The sequence below is a fragment of the Salmo salar genome, chromosome 17 (assembly GCF_965601325.2).
Source record: "Salmo salar chromosome 17, fSalSal1, whole genome shotgun sequence".
Taxonomy (NCBI): Eukaryota; Metazoa; Chordata; class Actinopteri; order Salmoniformes; family Salmonidae; genus Salmo; species Salmo salar.
This window is the reverse complement of record NC_138307.1, coordinates 30196938-30222419: the sequence shown is the minus strand read 5'-3', so window position 1 is coordinate 30222419 and position 25482 is coordinate 30196938. Positions and strand designations below refer to the sequence as shown.

General features: G+C 40.5%; 1 protein-coding gene across 1 annotated transcript in view; it reads left to right on the top strand.

Moving 5' to 3' along the window:
- Positions 1–22106, top strand: part of LOC123728045 (uncharacterized) — a 31341-nt gene extending 9235 nt beyond the window's left edge. Inside the window, exons 3-5 of the mRNA XM_045698529.2 lie at positions 9211–9444; positions 18298–18546; positions 20407–22106. Coding sequence (XP_045554485.1) covers positions 9211–9444; positions 18298–18546; positions 20407–21671 — 1748 coding nt within the window. The 3' untranslated portion in view covers positions 21672–22106. The remainder of the gene's footprint in view (positions 1–9210; positions 9445–18297; positions 18547–20406) is intronic.
- The last annotated feature ends 3376 nt before the right edge of the window (positions 22107–25482 follow it).

The following is a 25482-nucleotide window of genomic DNA, read 5'->3' as shown; positions in this document are numbered from 1 at the left end:
AATTTAAAACAGATACCTTATTTACATAAGTATTCATACCCTTTACTATGAGACTTGACGTTGAGCTCAGGTGCATCTTGTTTCCACTGATCATAAGGTCACACATTTCACAGTGCATGTCAGAGCAAAAACCAAGCCATGAGGTTGAAGGAGTTGTCCGTAGAGCTCCATGAAAGGAAACATTCACAAGCTGGTAAAATGGCGGCACCCACTCGGTCTGCGTCAACGGACTTCAGTGTGGATGCAGCTCTACTGTTTTGGAGCTAAATGTAATGATTATCGGTTTTCTACATGTGTAATAATATTTACGCATTCGGTTTGTCTATCTATAAATGTTACTATGGTGTGAACAGGAAATGCAATTGTTTTTTGAAGTGAAACAGTGAATACAAGGTTATTATCGAAAATGGCACATAGTGATGCTGAAAACAAACTAACCTTGTACGAAATGGTTTTTGAGTCATTTATGCATTTATCTACTATAGGGTAAGTATTAGCTCAAAAGTATTGTGGAGGAAGGATGCTGCATGGAGTCCGTTGACGCAACTTAGGAAATGGCTGCCTAGTTTTTCATACTGCACATCGGTTGGGTATTTCCCCCCCAAAATTCAAGTATTTACTCTGAGCATTATAATAACTTACTCGAAATGGAAAAGGGGAAAATAGGAAAAGGTCGCGGAGCTACAACAACAACAACCCGTAACAAGACAGCAGAAGATATAATCGCAGATGAACCCGAGATGGCTAATGCTAGTGCAAATAAGATAGCAGCAGCAAAAGAACCCTCAGTTCGTGAGGTGAGGCGCTCACAGGCTTACGAGAGGAACTTCAAGAAGATGTAATAAAATAACTAAATGAGTTCAAGAAGGACATTAACCAGAAACTCGAAGAAAAGCTGTGATGTTCTTCTTTGTTGTTCTTCTTTGTTATCTACAAGAATTGGGGACGCAGAACAGCGCATTGGGGAAACGGACACATGGAACTCCGCAGTCAAGGAAATAATTGAACAGTCACTAAAAAGCCAACACGCACTACAGACAAAAGTGACAGAACTCGAAGGTTTCTCACGTCAAAACATTAGACTTTATAACGTAGTAGAGGGCGCAGAAAAAGACTCTATGCCCAAATTCGTGGAGGGTCTTTTCAAAGACATACTTGAAGACGACACTGACCTGGGAATCGAGAGAGCACACCGAGCTCTGGCCTCTACCCCCCAGCAGCGCCCCACCAAGATGCATAGTAGTACGGTTCCTAAAATTCTCAGTCGAAGAGAAAGTCTTAAATGCAACCTGGAAAAAGCCTTAAATGCAACCTGGAAAAAGCCTAACTTCCAAGGCCAATGAGTGTTCTTTGATCATGACTACGCGAGAGAGTTACTGAAAAGAAGGAAAGAATACACCCCCATTAAGAAAGCACTTAAAGAGAAGGGTATTCGCTTCCAAACACCATTCCCGGCAAAAATGCGGGTATTTCTGGAAAATAGCCCGGTCACATACGAGCATGCAGACGAGGCGGCTGAGGTCGAGGGGCATCCCAGTGGAGCATACCGCCAGGAGAAAGGCGACATCACCGGCGGAAAGACTCGAGCTGGCTTTCCCATGGATTGTTGTCGACAAGCAGAGTCATGGAGAAAGAGGGAAACCACCTCGGCGAGGACGTTCACATCCGAGAGAGACTCAGGCATTTCCAACGGGAAGATGGAAGACACTGAACCAGATTTAACAGAATTAATAGTTACCGGGAGCTGTTAAGACGTTGGGTTGTTACGGTTGACATTGCAATAAGTAAAATATCTCCCCTATTTTCCCCCAATGCTGAACAAGGGCGAGTAGCCAAAAGTATGTGTTCTTTATGAACACACTAAGTAGCGTCATATAAATAACGTATATATTAGTTAACCTCTCTTGGAGCATCTGGGACGCTAGCGTCCCACCCGCGGTACACACTATCAACAGCCAGTGAAATAGCAGGGCGGCAAATTCAAAACAACAAAAATCTCATAATTCAAATTTCTCAAACATACAAGTATTATACACTATTTTAAAGATAAGATTCTGCTTAATCCAACCACATTGTCCGATTTCAAAAAGGCTTTACGGCGAAAGCATAGCATTAGATTATGTTAGGACAGCGCCGAGACAAGAAAAACCACACAGCCATTTTCCAAGCAAGGAGAGGCGTCACAAAAACCAGAAATACAGCTAAAATTAATCACTAACCTTTGATCTTCATCAGATGACACTCCCAGGACTCAATGTTACAAAATACATGTATGTTTTGCTTGATAAAGTTCATATTTATATCCATAAACCCCATTTTTATATTGGAGCGTGATGTTCAGAAAATGTATTCCCACCAAAACATCCGGTGAATGAGCACATCAATTTACAAAAATACTCATCATAAACGTTGATAAAATTTACAACAGTTATTGAAAGAATTATAGATACACTTCTCCTTAATGCAACCGCTGTGTCAGATTTTAAAATAGCTTTACGGCGAAAGCACATTTTTCAATAATCTGAGTACAGAGCTCAGCCATCAAAGCAAGCTATACAGTTACCCGCCAAGTTCTGGAGTCAACTAAACTCAGAATTAGTATTATAAATCTTCCCTTACCTTTGCTGATCTTTGTCGGAATGCACTCCCAGGACTCCCACTTCCACAAGAAATGTTATTTTTGTTTGAAAAACTCCATATTTATGTCCAAATACCTCCGTTTTGTTCACGCATTCAGATCACTAATCCAAAGGCATAACGCGGGAGCGCAAAACCAGAGACGAAAAGTCAAATAGTTCCATTACCGTTTGTAAAGACATGTCAAACGATGTTTACAATCAATCCTTAGGGTCTTTTTAACATAAAACTTTGATAATATTCCAACCGGACAATAGCGTATTCATTACAGAGGAAAAAGAAGGAGCGGCGTGCCAGCATGCCTGCGCAGTAAACAACTCACTGGTCCCAGGCGGTCCACTGATTGACTGAGCTCCTATTCTCTGCCCAGTAACAGTAGACACATGAAACAAGTTTCTAAAGACTGTTGACAGCCAATGGAAGCCTTAGGAAGTGCAAAATGACCCCACAGACACTGTAGTTTGAATAGGGATTAGATAGAAAAACTACAAGTCACTTCCTGGTTGGATTTGTTTCTCAGGTTATTGCCTGCCATATGAGTTCTGTTATACTCACAGACATCAGTCAAACAGTTTTAGAAACTTCAGAGTGTTTTCTATCCAAATCTAGTAATAATATGCATATCCTACCTTCTGGGCCCGAGAAGCAGGCAGTTTAATTTGGGCACTTATTCATCTGAATTTCTGAATACTGCCCCGTCACCAAGAAGTTAAGGATTAATTACACATTGACAATGGGGTGACAGAAGGGCATATCAAGGGGAGGATTCAGGATATGCACGCATGACCAATATAGTTTTCACTTGTAATTAACTGATGTGTACAAGCGACGAAATAGACGCCCTTATTATTTTCGGATCCAACAGGTCTTGTTTGTGACAACGTCACGCATTTTCATATCTGAGCGAGGGGCCCCTCCTGCGGATAGGCTCATCCCCTCAAACCCCAGAGGCAAGAGACAGTCCTCTGACATGGGAGTCCAAATACCAAAGTATTTTCCCACTTTGGTTTACCTTATTATCGTTCTTCATTTTTAGGCTCATGATAAGCAGGCAGGTATGGTGCACAGGTTTTTTTTATTTATATCGATGCATCATCGGGAATTTATTAAGGTCATAAGTCTCAATGTAAACGGACTGGGGAGTGCCATCAAGAGAAGTAAGGTAATAGCAAAGATGAAACAGGAGAGAGTTGACATACTATTCTGGCAGGAAACTCACTTATCCACACCTGCAATCTTGATCCCAAATTCAGTTAATTTTGAGTTTGTCAGTAATAAAAGACGAGGGTAGATTTATACTTGTTAAATGTAAACTGGATAACAAGGAAGTTACATTATTTAATGTATACGCACCACCAGGGAGTGACATGGTCTTCTACAGGAAGGTGTTTGATTGAATTGCCACAGAAACCTCTGGCACTCTTATCTGTGGAGGGGATTTTAACACGATTTTAAACTCGAAATTGGACAGCACAAATCAACATAGGAAAATGAGTCTAGTTGCTAAAAAGATCAATAGGATATTGCAGGATCTAGGACTGCTCGATGTATGGCGTGACACCCACAAGACAGATGAGGAATATACTTTTTACTCAGCCCGCCACACTAAATACTCCAGGTTAGACTACTTTTTCATGTACAATGCAGATAGACACAGGCTTAAGGACTGTAGGATCGGGCAGAGCGACTTATCAGATCATAATGGAGTTTACGTTTTGCTACACCTTGATAGCAAACCAAGAAATACTATATGGAGACTTAATACAAGCATGCTGAATGATCCAGCATTCAAGGAATCAATAAAGACCGAATTGAACATCTATCTGGAGAATAATGATAACGGGGAAGTATCTCCTGCTACATTGTGGGATGCAGCTAAGGCGGTTATTAGAGGAAAGATCATAGCCACATCTCTCAAGAAAAAGATTAAAGCACAGAATCTGCTGAAATTACAAGAAACCCTAAGAAACTTAGAAGGATCTCATAGTCAATACAAAGACCCTCTTACTTTACAAGAGATCCAAAAGGTAAAACAGGAAATTTACCAGATTTATAGTGAAGAAGTAGAGAAAAAGCTCAGGTTCCTGAAACAACGATATTATGAAGCAGGCTCAAAGGCAACCAAATTACTAGCATGGAGACTCCGGAAACAACAAGCACAGAATACCATTTTCAAAATAAAAGACCCCAAAACAAAGAATATCACATGCAAATTAGATGAAATACAGAATGCATTTGAATCATATTACACATCTGTACAAGCAACCAGAGAAGGCAGATGCACAGACAATAGAGCGGTTTTTGAACTCACTTGATCTCCCCTAAATTGGGACAGAGCAAAATGATAGACTAACTTTAGAAATAACCACCGATGAAGTTAATAAAGCAATATCTCAACTAAAAGTAAACAAGTCTCCAGGCCCTGATGGCTTCCCTTCAGAATGGTTCAAGACCTTCAGAGAACAACTAACACCTCCACTTAAGGGCCTGATGGCTTCCCTTCAGAATGGGTCAAGACCTTCAGAGAACAACTAACACCTCTACTTAAGGCCTGTTTTAACTGGACTCTGCGGGAGGTCGGTCTCCCACCATCATGGAGGGAGGCCATCATATCTGTAATCCCAAAAGAGGGTAAAGGTAAGAAGGAATGCAGTTCATATAGACCTATCGCAATTCATAACACAGATTATAAACTATATGCATCAATAATAGCCAAAAGAATGGAGAACAAAATCCCAGAACTGATTGACGGAGATCAAACTGGTTTCATACAAAATAGGCAGACACAGGACAATAAGGAGAACACTACATGTTATGGACCACATTACTCAGAATAAGACACGTGCAATATTAATCAGTCTAGATGCAGAAAAAGCATTTGATTCAGTGGGATGGGATTATCTATTCCAATTTAAGAAGTGATACAGTGCATCAAAACACTGTATTCAGGTCCGACCGCTAGAATAAAGATAAATGGACATTTGTCACGAGCGAGGAACAAGACAAGGCTGTAATATTTCACCCACGCTCTTCTCCTTGTACCTCGAACCATTAGCACAGGCAATAAGACAGGACCCAACTTTAGAGGGTATAACAATAAGAGGCAGTGAACATAAGATATGCATGTATGCTGATGACGTTCTGTTATTCCTTAAAGACCCAGGCTCAAGTGTACCTAGATTGATGGATGTTTTACAAACATTTGGAACATATTCAGGCTATGTGCTTCACGTACACAAGACTCAAGCCCTAGTATATGATTATACCCCACAGGAAGAGCTGAAGAGTACAGTCGTGGCCAAAAGTTTTGAGAATGACACAAATATTAATTTTCACAAAGTTTGCTGCTTCAGTGTCTAGATATTTTTGTCAGATGTTACTATGGAATACTGAAGTATAATTACAAGCATTTCATAAGTGAAAGGCTTTTATTGAGAATTACGTGAAGTTGATGCACAATATTTGCAGTGTTGAACCTTCTTTTTCGAGACCTCTGCAATCCGCCCTGGCATGTAGTCAATTAACTTCTGGGCCACATCCTGACTGATGGCAGCCCATTCTTGCATAATTAATGCTTGGAGTTTGTCAGAATTTGTGGGTTTTGGTTTGTCCACCCCCCTCTTGAGAATTGACCAAGTTCTCAATGGGATTAAGGTCTGGGGAGTTTCCTGGCCATGGACCCAAAATATCGATGTTTTGTTCCCCGAGCCACTTAGTTATCTCTTTTGCCTTATGACAAGGTGCTCCATCATGCTGGAAAAGGCATTGTTTGTCACCAAACTTTTCCTGGATGGTTGGGAGAAGTTGCTCTCGGAGGATGTGTTGGTACCATTCTTTATTCATGGCTGTGTTCTTAGGCAAAATTGTGAGCGAGCCCACTTCCTTGGCCGAGAAGGAACCCCACACATGAATGGTCTCAGGATGCTTTACTGTTGGCATGACACAGGACTGATGGTAGCGCTCACCTTGCCTTCTACAGACAAGCTTTTTTTCCAGATGCCCCAAACAATCGGAAAGGGGATTTATCAGAGAAAATGACTTTACCCCAGTCCTCAGCAGTCCAATCCCTGTACCTTTTGCAGAATATCAGTCTGTCCCTGATGTTGTTCCTTTAGAGAAGTGGCTTCTTTGCTGCCCTTCTTGACACCAGGCCATCCTCCAAAAGTCTTCGCCTCACTGTGCATGCAGATGCACTCACACCTGCCTGCTGCCATTCTTGAGCAAGCTCTGTACTGGTGGTGTCCCGATCTCGCAGCTGAATCAACTTTAGGAGACGGTCCTGGCGCTTGCTGGACTTTCTTGGGCGCCCTGAAGCCTTCTTCACAACAATTGAACCGCTCTCCTTGATGTTCTTGATGATCCGATAAATGGTTGATTTAGGTGCAATCATACTGGCAGCAATATCCTTGCCTGTGAAGCCCTTTTTGTGCAAAGCAATGATGACGGCACGTTTTTCCTTGCAGGTAACCATGATTGACAGAGGAAGAACAATGATTCCAAGCACCACCCTCCTTTTGAAGCTTCCAGTCTGTTTTTCAAACTCAATTAGCATGACAGGGTTATCTCCAGCCTTGTCCTCGTCAACACTCACACCAGTGTTAACGAGAGAATCACTGACATGATGTCAACTGATCTTTTTGTGGCAGGGCTGAAATGCAGTGCAACTGGTTTTTGGCGATTCAGTTCATTTGCATGACAAAGAGGGACTTTGCAATTAATTGCAATTCATCTGATCACTCTTCATAACATTCTGGAGTATATGCAAATTGCCATCATACAAACTGAGGCAGCAGACTTTGCGAAAATGAATATTTGTGTCATTCTCAAAACTTTGGGCCACGACTGTAGGTATAAATTCCACTGGACTTCTTCATCCATTAAATATCTTGGAGTATATCTACCAAAAGATACACCCAAACTTTATTGCATGAATTACGATCACATCAACAAGAAAATATATGATGACCTAGACAGGTGGAATTCACTTCCCTTAGATCTTAGAAGTAGAATTGAAACAATCAAAATGAACATCCTGCCGAGGTTACTCTATTTGTTCCAATCACTGCCCATAGAAATCCCACCTAAACAGTTTAGGGATAAACGGATATCAAGGTTTATCTGGAACAGTAGGAGACCAACAATTATATATACAACATTACAATTACCAAACAACTGTGGGGGTGTGGCCTTACCAAACCTAAAATATTATTTTGTGTCAGCCCAATTAAGACCTCTGGTGTGTTGGTGAAATTCAGAATCTGAATCCAAATGGAAAGACATTGAGACTACTTTGACAGAGAGGACAAAATAAGGACATGGTAATAGAAACATACAATAGACAAAATCAGTGGATTAATTTCTCTCTGAAGACATGGTTTAGGGTAGTTAAGCAAAATAATTTAGATAGAGATCAAACTGCTGAGTTGGCCCGCATACGACCCCAGCTTCATCCCTGCAACTCAGGACAGCAGATTTAAACAATGGATGCAGAAAGGCATCACATCATTCAGTACAATTATAAGGAATGGGGACCTAGATAACTTCCAGGACCTAAGTAAAAAAACATGGCTTGGATAAACAAGATTTTTACAGATCCCTACAAGTTTGACACTATTTCTGAAGGGAGATAAAAGCGATTGACCCTCGAGCACCTCAAAAATTAATCCAAGTATTCACTAACGCATACAACTTGGGGAGTAACAAGAAAACGATTTCAAATCTCTACTTGGGTATTGAATCCTCAAAGAAACATTCTACAAACTATATTAAAAAGAAATGGAACTTAACATTGAAATAACTGATGAAACATGGTTGAACATATTAGAGACTCAACAAAACTCCATCTCAAGGTCATGGAGAAAATTCTGTTGGAAGAATGTTATACGTTTCTTCATAATACCTAAACTGAAATCAAAACAGACTGGCTCCCTACAACCTTGTTGGAGAGAATGCTGTCTTGAGGGTGGATCACTCTCATATCTTTTGAACCTGCACCGCAATCGAAACCTACTGGGGAGAAATAAGATCTAAAATTGGGAAAATAATGGGATTTGACATAGAACAAACATTAATTTCTTTGTACTTGGGTGAAATAATACCTGATAACTTACACAATAGAGAAAAGTACCTCTTGAAGGTCCTTCTGGCAGCCAGTAAAAAGGCTATCATTAGGAAATGGCTACAAAAAGACCCTCCCACAGTGACACAATGGATAGTCATTGTAAAATCAGTACACCACATGGAGCGTATGACCTTTGCATTAAGAACACAACAGGAGAGAGGTCAGGAATACTGGGGAAAAATAGGTTTTGTACTTGGAAAAACTCTAATTCAAAGATGTCAATGTAACTAATATGATGAATGTATGACGTGCGCTGGTACTCCTGCACCTAAATATAAACAGTACCGACACCCAAAATGAGTATCGGCAACTATTTCAGACCAAATCCAGCACTCAATTAAATAATTGAACAAGAAAAAACAGTATATATTTAATAGAGAATAAAGAAGGTATCAGAACTGTCAAGAAAATAATTTTTGTGTCTGTTTCTCTTGTACTACTTGCTGACTCAGGTATGAGGCCGGTAACATCAACAGTGAGGACAAACCCAGCCTTCCTCTCTCCTTCCACACTGAGTCCAAACCTACAGTCACTGGGTCCTGATTGTGACAGTGGAGCCCAGTTTGCACTGCAGGATCCAGAGATGGCATCAGTGAAGCTGGAAGACTGCAGTCAAACACTGGAGCTGAATGTCAACATTAAAGATGAAGAAGAGGAGGAGAAGATTGGGAAATCTGTTAATCATGGTAAGAGCAGGTTCTATCTAACTAATTTTGTTGTTTGTTACAACTTCCCACTGTGTATGAAAAGTTGCAGTAGAACTGTTTCATGATGAACTGTTACAATGAGAAGGTAGATGTTATTTCATACTACTGAGACTTGCATGGTTTGACACCAGTATTGCCAGCATTTGTTTTATTCACTGGGCGATCTGGAGTGCTCAAAGAGTAGACTAAAGAAGTGAAGTAAAACTGCCAGTGTTTTTAAAGTTCTATGAAATTAGTCTGTGTAGTTTCTAACCCTTGTGATAGTGAGTGGAGGATGATATGAAGTGAGTCTGTGTAGTTACTAACCCTTGTGATAGTGAGTGGAGGATGATATAGGTCATAATTTTCTTGACTTATGAGATACTTTTAGAATAGTTTTATTCTCCTTTTGTATTGCGCAGCCTACTTATATGAATACGTACAGGTAGCCTAGTGGCTAGAGAGTTTGGCCAGTAATCGAAAGGTTGTTGGATCGAATCCCTGAGTTGATAAGGTAAATATAAACTCGGCAAAAAATTAAAACCTCTTACTGTCAACTGCGTTTATTTTCAGCAAACTTAACATGTGTAAATATTTGTATGAACGTAAGATTCAACAACTGAGACATAAACTGAACAAGTTCCACAGACATATGACTAACAGAAATGGAATAATGTGTCCCTGAACAAAGGGGTGGGTCAAAATCAAAAGTAACAGTCAGTATCTGGTGTTGCCATCAGCTGCATTAAGTACTGCAGTGCATCTCCTCCTCATGGACTGCACCAGATTTGCCAGTTCTTGCTGTGATGTGAGATGTTACCTCAGTCTTCCACCAAGGCACCTGCAATAATCCCAGACATTTCCTGGGGAAATGGCCCTAGCCCTCACCCTCCGATCCAACAGGTCCCAGACGTGCTCAATGAGATTGATTGTTGTTACCACGTGTAACAACACCTGAACAGGATCGGTACATCCGAACATCACACCTGCTAGACAGGAATGTCAGTGTTTTGCCATGGCTCTTCGCTGGCCATGGCAAAACACTGACATTCCTGTCTAGCAGGTGTGATGTTCGGATGTACCGATCCTGTTCAGGTGTTGTTACACGTGGTCTATTCCACAGGCCAAAATCAACATCCTCACCAATTCTATGTAAAAGAGATGTGTCCCGGAGGAGGCAGCGGCAGCTACCCACTTCTCCAGTGTTTACTGTGTAAATTGGGAGGTGCTGGAACCAAAAGTGAGCCTGAGAGGTGGTGACCTGGGGGGTTCTGAGGTACCAGAACACATTAAATAAAATACCTTTATAATAAAGCATTGCATTATCATGGCTTTTGCGTACTGGCATATTATAATTGTTTTATTTTATTTAACTAGGCAAGTCAGTTAAGAACAAATTCTTATTTACAATGACGGCCTACCCGTACCAAACTCGGACGCTGCTGGGCCAATTGTGCGCCGCCCTATGGGATTCCCAATCACGGCCAGAGGTGATACAGACTGGATTCGAACCAGAGACTGTTGTGATGCCTCTTGCACTGAGATGCAGTGCCTTAGACCGCTGTGCAACTCTGGAGCAGTGGTGTTGAACCGCTTACAGAAGTTACACACATGAAGTACATTTTTTGTAGCCTAGAGTCCGGGAAAAATGTGGCAAAACGGATTTCATGCAGTTCTACATCATTTTAGATGACTGGGGACTTTTGAAGAATCTTTTTTAATACCTCACAAATGACCAAAATGACAGGCTACTTTGACACTGACAAACTGAGAATCTGAGGTCAATAAAAACCACCTTGTCTCTAATCCATCAAAAGCCTAGTCCAGGTGTGAGGAGAAACACATTGTACAATATGAGGAGGAAGTTATAGTCCTAAACAATCTTTCCAGTTTCACTGACTCACCCAATGATGTGCAGCTCACTCACCGGCCAAAAGCCCATCTCTCTCTTGCTTTACTTTGTAAAACAAATGCTGTTTGCTCAATAGACCTATTTGGAAGTTGATAACTTGGTAACATACAGACAGATTAGTATTTTATTTTCAGCAGGATCTATTTGCTTTACAACCTGTGTTTTCCAGTGACTGTATTAGAAATATTGCTAAAGGCTTGTTTTGGCTGCATGCTGTTCACTGACAGATTTGCCACATGTTCCTGACTGTAGACATGCCTTGTGATTTGGCTACACACAACTAGGCTTTTTTATTTAAATTAGCTATTGATCCTCTGTAGCTAAATACTCCTGGTGTAGTTTTGGGAATTATTTCATTTCTTTCTGAACAGACTGCAGAGTGCTGCAGAACCTCAACACACTTCCCACAGCTATTATTCTATTAGGAAATAAATGAAGAAGTGCAATGCTGGAGAGATGAGTTGCTGGCTCATGTCTATAACAGCACAGAGAGGGAGAGAGATCATAGAAAGTGAATCTCATTTTAGTTCTGTGAGAGATACAGGCGTGCTTCTCTCTCACCACAGCAATGGCCACGCCTTGGTCTAAATAGGGTACAATGTTGCATAAACCATAAACCTGGGACGGCCCAACATTAATACATTCTTAGAATATCAGGCACGTTTTCACATTACGTTTTTTAGGGGGCATGACAATTACAGAGGAATCCAAATGTAATTAGGATTTTTACATTGCAAACAGTGGAAATTATTTTTCATGTCACTAGAGGTACAGTTGAAGTCGGAAGTTTACATACACTTAGGTTGGAGTCATTAAAACTCGTTTTTCAACCACTCCACAAATTTCTTGTTAACAAATTATAGTTTTGGCAAGTCAGTTAGGATATCTACTTTGTGCATGACACAAGTCATTTTTCCAGCCATTGTTTACAGACAGATTATTTCACTTATAATTCACTCTATCATAATTCCAGTGGGTCAGAAGTTTACATACACTAAGTTGACTGTGCCTTTAACTTCTATGGGCTACGTGGGACGCTAGCATCCCACCTGCGGTACACAGCCAGTGAAATATCAGGGCGGCAAATTCAAAAACAACAAAATGTCGTAATTCAACTTTCTCAAACATACAACTATTTTACACCATTTTAGAGATACACTTCTCCTTGATGTAACCACATTGTCCGATTTCAAAAAGGCTTTACAGCGAAAGCAAACCATTAGATTATGTTGGGAGAGTACATAGACAAAAATAATCACACAGCCATTTTCCAAGCAAGGACATGTGTCAATAAAACCCAAAACACAGCTAAATGAAGCACTAACCTTTGACGATCTTCATCAGATGACACTCCTAGGACATTATGTTACACAATACATGTATGTTTTGTTCGATAAAGTTCATATTTATATCCAAAAACAGAATTTTACATTGGCGCGTGATTTTCAGAAAATGTATTCCCACCAAAACTGCCGGTGAATGCGCACATCAATTTACTAAAATACTCATCATAAACGTTGACAAAATATATAACAATTATTTAAAGAATTATAGATAGACTACTCCTGGATGCAACCGCTTTGTCAGATTTTAAAATAGCTTTATGGAGAAAGCACATTTTTCAATATTCTGAGTACATAGCTCAACCATCAGAGAGCTATACAGACACCCGCCAAGTTCGGGGCAACCTAAACTCAGAATTAGTATTAGAAATATTCTCTTACCTTTGCTGATCTTTGTCAGAATGCACTCCCAGGACTGCTACTTCCACAAGAAATGTTGTTTTTGTTCGAAATAATCCATATTTATGTACAAATACCTCCGTTTTGTTCGTGCGTACAGATCACTTATCCAAAGGCATAACGCGCGAGCGCGGAACCAGAGACGAAAAGTCAAAATGTTCCATTACCGTACTTAGAAGCATGTCAAACGCTGTTTAAAATCAATCTTTATGGTATTTCTTCCGAAAAATTGTGATAATATTCCAACCGGACAATAGCATATTCATTCAAGAAGAAAAAGAAGGAACGGGGCACTCGCGTGACCGCGCATATCCAATCCCTTTGTTGCCAGGCAGACCACTCAGTAACTGAGCTCCTATTATCTGCCCAGTGACAGGAGAATGCTCAAACCACTTTCTGAAGGCTTTTGACGGCCAATGGAAGCCTTAGGAAGTGCAACGTAACCCCACAGATACTGTAGTTTCGAAAGGGACTAGAAAGAACTGCAATTCTCAGATCCTCCACTTCCTGGTTGACTTTTTCTCAGGTTTTTGCCTGCCATTTGAGTTCTGTTATACTCACAGGCACCATTCAAACAGTTTTAGAAACTTCAGAGTGTTTTCTATCCAAATCTACTAATAATATGCATATTCTAGTTTCTGGGCCAGAGTAGTAACCTGTTTAAATTGGGTACGTTTTTCATCCGGCCGTGAAAAAACTGCCCCCTAGCCCAGACAGGTTAATCAGCTTGGTAAATTCCAGAAAATGATGTCATGGCTTTAGAAGCTTCTGATAGTCTAATTGACATAATTTGAGTCAATTGGAGGTGTACCTGTGGATGTATTTCAAGGCCTACCTTCAAACTCAGTGCCTCTTTGCTTGACATCATGGGAAAATAAAAAGAAATCAACCAAGACCTCAGAATTTTTTTTTTGACCTCAACAAGTCTGGTTCATCCTTGGGAGCAATTTCCAAACGCCTGAAGGTACCACGTTCATCTGTACAAACAATAGTACGCAAGTATAAACACCATGGGGCCACGCAGCCGTCATACCGCTCAGGAAGGAGACGTATTCTGTCTCCTAGAGATGAACATTCCTCTGGTGCGAAAAGTACAAATCAATCCCTGAACAACAGCAAAGGACCTTGTGAAGATGCTGGAGGAAACAGATACAAAAGTATCTACATCCACAGTAAAATGAGTCCTATATCGACGCTCTGCAAGGAAGAAGCCACTGCTCCAAAACCACCATTAACCTCTCTAGGGTCGGCGGGACGAAATCGTCCCACCTACTCAACAGCCAGTTGAATCCCGTGGCACGTTATTCAAATACCTTAGAAATGCTATTACTTCAATTTCTCAAACATATTACTATTTTACACCATTTTAAAGACAAGACTTTCGTTAATCTAACCACACTGTCCGATTTCAAAAAGGCTTTACAACGAAAGCAAAACATTAGATTATGTCAGCAGAGTACCCAGCCAGAAATAATCAGACACCCATTTTTCAAGCTAGCATATAATGTCACATAAACCCAAACCACAGCTAAATGCAGCACTAACCTTTGATCTTCATCAGATGACAACCCTAGGACATTATGTTATACAATACATGCATGTTTTGTTCAATCAAGTTCATATATCAAAAAACAGCTTTTTACATTAGCATGTGACGTTCAGAACTAGCATACCCCCCGCAAAGTTCCGGTGAATTTACTAAATTACTCACGATAAACGTTCACAAAAAACATAATTATTTTAAGAATTATAGATACAGAACTCCTCTATGCACTCGCTATGTCTGATTTTAAAATAGCTTTTCGGTGAAAGCACATTTTGCAATATTCTGAGTAGATAGCCCGGCATCACAGGGCTAGCTATTTAGACACCCACCAAGTTTAGCCCTGACCAAAGTCAGATTTACTATAAGAAAAATGTTATTACCTTTGCTGTTCTTCGTCAGAATGCACTCCCAGGACTTCTACTTCAATAACAAATGTTGGTTTGGTTCAAAATAATCCATAGTTATGTTCAAATATCCTCTGTTTTGTTCGTGCGTTCAAGACACTATCCGAATGGTAAAGAAGGGTGACGCGCATGACGCATTTCGTGACAAAAAAAATCTAAATATTCCATTACCGTACTTTGAAGCATGTCAACTGCTGTTTAAAATCAATTTTTATGCAATTTTTCTCGTAAAAAAGCGATAATATTCCGACCGGGAAAGCGTGTTTATGTTCAAAGATGAAAGAAAATAAACCATGGGGTCGACTCGTGCACGAGCCTCAGTCTGATGGTACTCTGACCGGCCACTATCCAAACGCGCTAATGTTTTTCAGCCAGAGGCTGGAATTACATCATTCAGCTTTTTCCCTGGTTCTGAGAGCCTATGGGAGCCGTAGGAAGTGTCACGTTACAGCAAAGATCCTCAGTTTTCAATAAACAGAGCCAAGAAGAACAAGAACTTGTCAGACAGGCCACTTCCTGTAAGGAATCTTCTCAGGTTTTTGCCTGCCATATGAGTTCTGTTATACTCAGAGACACCATTCAAACAGTTTTAGAAACTTTAGGGTGTTTTCTATCCAAAGCCAATAATTATATGCATATTCTAGTTACTGGGCAGGAGTAGTAACCAGATTAAATCGGGTACGTTTTTTATCCGGCCGTGCAAATACTGCCCCCTATCCCCAACAGGTTAAAAAAGCCACACTACGGTTTGCAACTGCACATGGGGACAAAAATCTTACTTTTTGGGGAAATGTCCTCTGGTCTGATGAAACAAAAATAGAACTGTTTGGCTATAATGACCATTGTTAAATTTGGAGGAAAAGGAGGAGACTTGCAAGCCGAAGAACACCATCCCAACCGTGAAGCACGGGGGTGGCAGCATCATGCTGCAGCAGGGACTGGTTCACATCACAAAATAGATGGCATCACGAGGAAGGAAAATGATGTGGATGTATTGAAGCAACATCTCAAGACATCAGTCAGGAAGTTAAAGCTTGGTCGCAAATGGGTCTTCCAAATGGACAATGACCCCAAGCATACTTCCAAAGTTGTGGCAAAATGGCTTAAGGACAACAAAGTCAAGGTATTGGAGTGGCCATCACAAAGCCCTGACCTCAATCCAATAGAAAATTTGTGGGCAGAGCTGAAAAAGCGTGTGCGAGCAAGGAGGCCTACAAACCTGACTCTCTCTCAGGAGGAATGGGCCAAAATTCGCCCAACTTATTGTGGGAAGCTTGTGGAAGCCTACCTGAAACGTTTGACCCAAGTTAAACAATTTAAAGGCAATGCTACCAAATACTAATTGAGTGTATGTAAACTTCTGACCCACTGGGAATGTGATGAAAGAAATGAAAGCTGAAATAAATCATTCTCTCTGCTATTATTCTGACATTTCACATTCTTAAAATAAAGTGGTGATCCTAACTGACCTAAAACAGGGAATATTTACTAGGATTAAATGTCAGCAATTGTGAAAAACTAAGTTTTTAAATGTATTTGGCTAAGGTGTATGTAAACTTCCATCTTCATCTGTAGTCTACCTGATCCTGGCAAATGGGTTCCAGAACGAAAGACTACAAAACTGAGAGGTGCTGGAGGATCCGGCTCAAATTAAGCACCGCCCTTCTCATAATGGGGTAGGGCCATCCCAAGGATCCCTGAATACATGGACGATTGCACTGAAGATAGACCACAACCAGTCGTTTCCGATGGGGAACAGATGAGTCATAGCGGGCAGAGCCAAGCACCAGCTACCGAGATCTAATTTGGCGCGTTCTAGCACACATCTGCATATTTCTGTTAGGAAATGCCTCCTCTGTGAAGCACTTGTGTGCAATAACTCAATTCGCCTTTACATTCCTTCTAAACAACGCAATTAAAAAAAATACTTTGCGAAGGGTAAAGTCTACAAAACTTAGTCCACTCTGTTCATAACAGATTTTAGTTTTGGGGACAGAAAACTGTATTAAGATCTGATGTTTCATTGATTGGAACATTTGCAGAATGTCGGCCAAAATCCGTCTCGTTCCATCTTCTCCCACTGCTGGCCAGTAGGCTTCCTCTCACTAGCAGATTTGGTAGTGAGTGGAAACGCTAAGCGGATGCTTCACATTTATACATCTGGTGAAATATCTGTCTCATTGTTCTATCTGTGGCTGCACTGTGGTAGTGGGGAAACAGGAAGTTTTGGGCAGGCACTCACCATTCTTCAGAATAAAGTGCAACAACTATGATGTTAAGAAGATAACATTTGTGTCCTTTTATATTTATTACTACATAGGTAGTAGCAGGTTTAAACTTCCTAATATCAAAAGAACATGTCATTCCATGCTAGGTAACATCCGTTAAGGTATTATCACGTTTGGTAAAGGGTTGATGTTTTATTTTTGTGTCAAACCAAGTGAAGAACGTGATAACTATTTTACAAGCCACATAGCTAGAGACTTTGGGTTTGTCTGAATGGATGTACATAATTTTCTCAAGGTAATTTCAAATTATCAATTTATTTGAGATTTCTGAGTTTGTTTTGCATGTTATTGGTTTTGTGTAAAATTCACAAGCTGGGAAAACTGCGGCACCCACTCTGTCTGCGTCAAAGAGAGACAATTTTATGTAGTAATATTCAGACACATTCCGTTTCTATCTTTGTCTATAAATGTTAATATGGTGTGAAAGGGAAATACAATTGGTTTTTGATTGAAATAATACAGTGAAGACAAGGTTATTCAGGAAAATAGTACATAGTGCTGCCTAAAACATACTGGAACCTTGTACTAAATGGTTTTTGAGTAATTTATTAATTTATGTAAATCCAAGAAATCTACTATAGGTTAAGTTTAGTTACGTTGTGTAGCGTGTACTTTGTCTAATTTGAATAAATTAATGTTTTGTTGTCAATGCTTACCTACCTGATCTATTGACATGAGATGGACAGGAGCTCACTGGAGCTGAGAACTGACACCTCATTTTCTACTGTTTGAGCTCATGTTCTTATGGAATATTACCTCAACAGTATTGTGGAGCTCCTGCATCTAAATATAAACAGTACCGCCACCCAAAATGAGTATCGACAACTATTTCAGTCCAAGTCAAGCACTGATTTAGATAATTGAACAAGAAAAAATATGATGTATTTTAATAGAAAATAAAGAATGTGCCAGAACTGTCAAGACAATAACTTTTTATGTCTGTTTCTCATTGTTACTACAGGACGACTAGAAGTAAGTCTGAGGCCGGTAACGTCAATAGTGAGGACAAACCCAGCCTGCCTCTCTCATTCCACACTGAGTCCAAACCTACATTCACTGGGTCCTGATTGTGACAGTGGAGCCCAGTTTGCACTGCAGGATCCAGAGATGGCATCAGTGAAGCTGGAAGACTGCAGTCAAACACTGGAGCTGAATGTCAACATTAAAGATGAAGAAGAGGAGGAGAAGATTGGGAAATCTGTTTCTCATGGTAAGAGCAGGTTCTATCTATCTGATTTTGTTGTTCGTTCCAACTTCCCACTGTGCATGACAAGTTGTAGTAGAACTGTTTCATGATTAACTGTTTCAATGAGAAGGTAGATATTATTTCATGCTACTCAGACTTGCATGGTTTAACACCAGCATTGCCAGCATTTGTTTTATTAACTGGGTTATATGGAGTGATCAGAGTGTAGACTAAAGAAGTGAAGTAGACAAACTGCCAGTGTTTTAAAGTTCTATGAAATTACTCTCCTTTTTTTAACCTTTATTTATCTAGGCAAGTCAGTTAACCTCTCTGCACTAGGTGGGACGCTACCGTCCCACCTGGCCAACATCCGGTGAAATTGCAGACCGCCAAATTCAAATTACAGAAATAGTCATAATAAACTTTCATGAAAATACAAGTGTTATATATCAGCTTAAAGATTAACTTCTTGTTAATCCAGCCACTTTTTGAAATCTGACAAAGGCTTTACGGCGAAAGCATACCATGCGACTATCTAAGGACAGCGCCCCGCTTACAAAAGCTTACAAACATTTTCCAACCAATTAGAGGAGTCACGGAAGTCAGAAATAGCGATAAAATGAATCACTTACCTTTTGAAGATCTTCATCTGGTTGCAATCATAAGGCTCCCAGCTACACAATACATGGTTGTTTTGTTCAATAAAGTCCCTCTTTATATCCAAAAAACTCAGTTTTGTTGGCGCGTTTTGTTCAGTAATCCACTGGCTCAAAGGCGGTCAAAACATGCAGACGAATACATCCTAATAGTACCGGTAAAGTTCGTCGAAACATGTCAAACGATGTTTATAACTAATCCTCAGGGTGTCAATTATCTAAATAATCGCTAATATTTCAACTGGACAAAAGTGTTTTTTAATAGAAAGGAAAAAGAACAAAGAGCGCGCACACAGTCATGCGCGTAACTAGTACTGCATGACTTCCCAGTCCCCTGACAGAAAGGTCTCATTCTTCTTCATTTTTCAGAAAACAAGCCTGAAACCATGTCTAAAGACTGACATCTAGTGGAAGCCATAGGAACTGCAATCTGGGCCCTAACCCATGACATAATTAATAGGCTGTCAATGGAAAACCACTCGCATCAAAAATATCCCACTTCCTGGATGGATTTTCCTAGAGTTTTTGGCTGCCATATCAGTTCTGTTATACTCACAGACATTATTTTAACAGTTTTGGAAACTTAAGAGTTTTCTATCCAATACTACCAATTATATGCATATCCTAGCTTCTGGGCCTGAGTAACAGGTAGTTTACTTTGGGCACCTCATTCATCCAAACTTCCGAATACTGCCCCCTAGACCGAAGAAGTTGAGAACAAATTATTATTTACATTGACGGCCTACCCCTGGCCAAACCCGGACGATGCTGGGCCAATTGTGTGCCACCCTATGGGACTCCCAGTTACGGTCAGATGTGATACATCCTGGTTACTAACCCTTGTGATAGTGACTGGAGGATGATATGATGATAATATTTATGATGATATTTTCATGACTTGTACCCACTTTTAGAATAGTTGTATTCACTTTTGTATTGTACAGCCTACTGATATGAATACGTATGTCACCCGGTACAGCCAGAAGAGGACTGGCCACCCCTTTGGGCCTGTTTCCTCTCTACGTTTCTTCCTAGGTTCCTTCTTGCTGGGAAGTTTTTCATGGCCACTTTGCTTCTACACCTGCATTGCTTGCTCTTTGGGGTTTGAGGCTGGGTTACTGTAAAGCACTTTGTGAAAACTTCTGATGTAATAAGGGCTACATAAAATACATGTGATTGACATGTATATCACACCAATTGACTGGTTCTTCTGATGTTGTTCATACAGGAGACCGTGTTGAGACATTCTCTACATCCAGAGAGCAACAGCAGGAAGATCACAGAGCTAAGCGGTCTCACCCCTGCCCACATTGTGAGGAGATTTTCCCAATTCTATCAAAACTAGAAATACACCTAAAAATACACAAAGGAGAGAATCGGTATTCCTATACTGACGGTGGGAAGAATTTCACATCATCAAAGGCTCTGACAGTTAATCATAGAGTGCAGACAAGAGAGAAGACTTACTCCTGCTCTGACTGTGTAAAATGCTTCACAACATCAACTTGGCTAAAAGTTCATCAGAGAACACACACAGGAGAGAAGCCTTACTCCTGCTCTGATTGTACAAAATGCTTCACAACATCAGCTAAACTAAAAGTTCATCAGAGAACACACACAGGAGAGAAGCCTTACTTCTGCTCTGCCTGTACGGCGAGTTTCTCTCTAATGTGCAACTTAAAACGACATGAACGTATACACACAGAGAAGCTTTACTCCTGCTCTGACTGTGCGGCAAGTTTCTCTCTACTGTGCAAATTAAAACGACATGAAAGTATACACACAGGAGAGAAGCCTTACTCCTGCTCTGACTGTGGAAAGAGTTTCTCTCGACTGGGCCACTTAAAAACACATGAACAAAAACATACAGGAGAGAAGCCTTACTCCTGCTCTGACTGTGGAAAGAGTTTCTCTATACTGGGCCACTTAAAAATTCACCAACAAATACATACTGGAGAGAAGCCTTACTCCTGCTCTGACTGTGGAAAGAGTTTCTCTCGACTAGGCCTCTTAAAAACACACCAACAAAAACATACAGGAGAGAAGCCTTACTCCTGCTCTGACTGTGTAAAATGCTTCACAACATCAACTGAGCTAAAACTTCATCAAAGAACACACACAGGAGAGAGGCCGTACTCTTGCTCTAACTGTGTAAAATGCTTCCCAACATCATCTAGGCTAAAAGTTCATCAGAGAACACACACAGGAGAGAAGCCTTACATCTGCTCTGACTGTGCGGCGAGTTTCTCTCTACTGTGCAACTTAAAACGTCATGAAAGTATACACACAGGAGAGAAGCCTTACTCCTGCTCTGACTGTGCGGCGAGTTTCTCTCTACTGTGCAACTTAAAACGACATGAACGTATACACACAGGAGAGAAGCCTTATCACTGCACTGACTGTGAGAAGAGATTCTACAGATTGAGCCATTTAAAAAGACACCAATGTATACATAAAGGAGAGAAACCTCATCAGTTCTCTCAGACCAGCTAAGATTAGACAATCCACTTAATTCCCATCTCATAAAGTAATTGGCAACGTTGAATTGGATCAAATGAAGAAAGCGTAGCACACTCAATTGTAATCCTATAGTTTCTCACTATGAGAGAACTTTACAGAGAGGAAAGGGAGCGTTATAGAATGTTTGCCTCCCTTTACTTTACTGATTAGTGTGTACCTTGTCAGTTTTGGTGAGTTTTGTTAGTTTCTATTGTAAAGATATTAAGATTAATTTAGGGTTGAATATCCTCTGTGAGATGTCTCACAATGGAGTCTGATGGTTGACTGGGTATTACTGCTTCCTTCTGCAGTTTTCTGTGGGATTGAGCTGGTAGACACAACATACAGTGGGGGAAAAAAGTATTTAGTCAGCCACCAATTGTGCAAGTTCTCCCACTTAAAAAGATGAGAGAGGCCTGTAATTGTCATCATAGGTACACGTCAGCTATGACAGACAAAATGAGAAAAAAAATCCAGAAAATCACATTGTAGGATTTTTTATGAATTTATTTGCAAATTATGGTGGAAAATAAGTATTTGGTCACCTACAAACAAGAAAGATTTCTGGCTCTCACAGACATGTAACTTCTTCTTTAAGAGGCTCCTCTGTCTTCCACTCGTTACCTGTATTAATGGCACCTGTTTGAACTTGTTATCAGTATAAAAGACACCTGTCCACAACCTCAAACAGTCACACTCCAAACTCCACTATGGCCAAGACCAAAGAGCTGTCAAAGGACACCAGAAACAAAATTGTAGACCTGCACCAGGCTGGGAAGACTGAATCTGCAATAGGTAAGCAGCTTGGTTTGAAGAAATCAACTGTGGGAGCAATTATTAGGAAATGGAAGACATACAAGACCACTGATAATCTCCCTCGATCTGGGGCTCCACGCAAGATCTCACCCCGTGGGGTCAAAATTATCACAAGAACGGTGAGCAAAAATCCCAGAACCACACGGGGGGACCTAGTGAATGACCTGCAGAGAGCTGGGACCAAAGTAACAAAGCCTACCATCAGTAACACACTACGCCGCCAGGGACTCAAATCCTGCAGTGCCAGACGTGTCCCCCTGCTTAAGCCAGTACATGTCCAGGCCCGTCTGAAGTTTGCTAGAGAGCATTTGGATGATCCAGAAGAGGAAACTCGTCGTATTTGGAGGACAAAGAATGCTGAGTTGCATCCAAAGAACACCATACCTACTGTGAAGCATGGGGGTGGAAACATCATGCTTTGTGGCTGTTTTTCTGCAAAGGGACCAGGACGACTGATCCGTGTAAAGGAAAGAATGAATGGGGCCATGTATCGTGAGATTTTGAGTGAAAACCTCCTTCCATCAGCAAGGGCATTGAAGATGAAACATGGCTGGGTCTTTCAGCATGACAATGATCCCAAACACACCGCCCGGGCAACAAAGGAGTGGCTTCGTAAGAAGCATTTCAAGGTCCTGGAGTGGCCTAGCCAGTCTCCAGATCTCAACCCCATAGAAAATCTTTGGAGGGAGTTGAAAGTCAGTGTTGCCCAGCGACAGCCCCAAAACATCACTGCTCTAGAGGAGATCTGCATGGCGGAATGGGCCAAAATACCAGCAACAGTGTGTGAAAACCTTGTGAAGACTTACAGAAAACGTTTGACCTGTGTCATTGCCAACACAGGGTATATAACAAAGTATTGAGAGACTTTTGTTATTGACCAAATACTTATTTTCCACCATAATTTGCAAATAAAGTCATAGAAAATCCTACAATGTGATTTTCTGGATTTTTTTTCTCATTTTGTCTGTCATCGTTGAAGTGTACCTATGATGAAAATTACAGGCCTCTCATCTTTTTAAGTGGGAGAACTTGCACAATTGGTGACTGACTAAATACTTTTTTCCCCCACTGTACTCTGAGTGTACAAAACATTAAGGACACCATGACATAGACTGACCAGGTGAATCCAGGTGAAAAGCTATGATCCTTAATAATGTAGTTGTGGTGTATTTATTATGGATCCCCATTAGCTTTCAGTAGAAAACAAGATACTGTGGTTGCAGAGGGCTAAGGAATGAAATCACTGGAAAATATTGCCTGGTCTGATGAATCCCTCTTCCTGCTGTTTCACACTGATGGGAGGACTAGAGTATGGAGGAAACTACGAGTACATGCATCCAGTGGTGGAAAAAGTACCTAACTGTCATACTTGAGTAAAAGTAATGATACCTTTTAATAGAAAATTCCTCAAGTAAAAGTCACCCATTAAAATACTACTTGAGTAAAAGTATTTGGTTGTAAGTATACTTAAGTATCAAAAGTAGAAGTATGAATAATTTCAAATTCCTTAAATTAAGCAAACCAGATCGCACAATTGTCTTGTTTTTTTATATTACGGATAGCCAGGGGCACACTCCAACACTCAGACATCATTTACAAATGGAGCATTTGTGTTTAGTGAGTCTGCCGGATCAGAGGCAGTAGGGATGACCAGGGATGTTTTCTTGATGTGTGTGAATTGGACCACTTTCTGTCCTGCTAATCATAAAAAATGTAAGGAGTTCTTTTGGGTTTCAGGGAAAATGTATGGAGTAAAAAATATTTTCTTTTCTTTAGGAATGTAGTGAAATAAAAGTTATAAACAATATAAATAGTAAAGTACAGATATGCCCAAAAAACTGCTAAAGTAGTCCTTTAAATAAATTATTCTGAAGTACTTTACACCGCTGCCTGCATCCATGCCGTGTGTCAGCATTGCAGGCCGGTGGTGTGATGTGTGGGGTGTGTTTTCAGGGAACACATTGGGCCCCTTGATAAAAGTTGCACAATGTTTGAAAGCCACAGGATATCTAAATAATCCTTGCCAATCAGATGCATCCCTTCACGGCAGCAGTGTATCCTTCTGCAAAGGGATTTTTCAGCAGCATTATGCCCCGTTCCACAAGGCTTGTCCAGGAATGGTTCCAAGAACATGACAGTGAATTCAGCTTACTGCAGTGGCCTGCCGAGTCACCAGATCTCAATCCAATTGTGCATCTGTGGGAGGAGATGGAACAAGCTATTCAGAGTAGAGATCCACTCCCAGCCAACTTGACACAATTGTAGGAAGCATTGGAGTCAACATGGACCAGCATCCCTGTTGAACGCTCTCAACACCTTGGACAGTCCATGCCCTGACGATTTGAGGCTGGTCTGAGGACAAAGGAGGGTGCAACTCAATATTAGGAAGTTGTTCCTAATGTTTTGTACACAGTGTATATCAGATAAAGATGGTGGGGTGATCTGTTTTTAGTGTTAGTTTGGGTGGATTATTTTATATTACTAAACTATTTTGTTTAATGATAAACAGGCTATGAATCGACTACTTGTGTTTATTAAATTGTATTTTAATATTAGATTAATTATTTTAGTCATTGATGATGAATGTATTTGAATAACTGTGTTGAAGTTAATTGATCTGGTGGCGGGTAGCCTGGCGGTTAAGAATGTTGGGCCAGTAACTGAAAGGTCGCTGGTTTGAATCATTTACATTTACGTCATTTAGCAGACGCTCTTATCCAGAGCGACTTACAAATTGAATCCTGAGCCGACTAGGTGGAAAATCTGGCATTGTGCCCTTGAGCAAGCCAATTAACATTTATTTGTCCTGTAAATTGCTCTGGATAAAAACATCTGCTAAATGACAAGAATGTAATGAAAAATAATGTTTGAACATTAGTTTTTGCTGGGCAACCTCTTCTTCTCTTGTGTATAATTAAATAAAATAAACTGAAGTGAAATACTGTATATACAATACACAACATTACCACTGTGTTTACCCTGGTCAGAG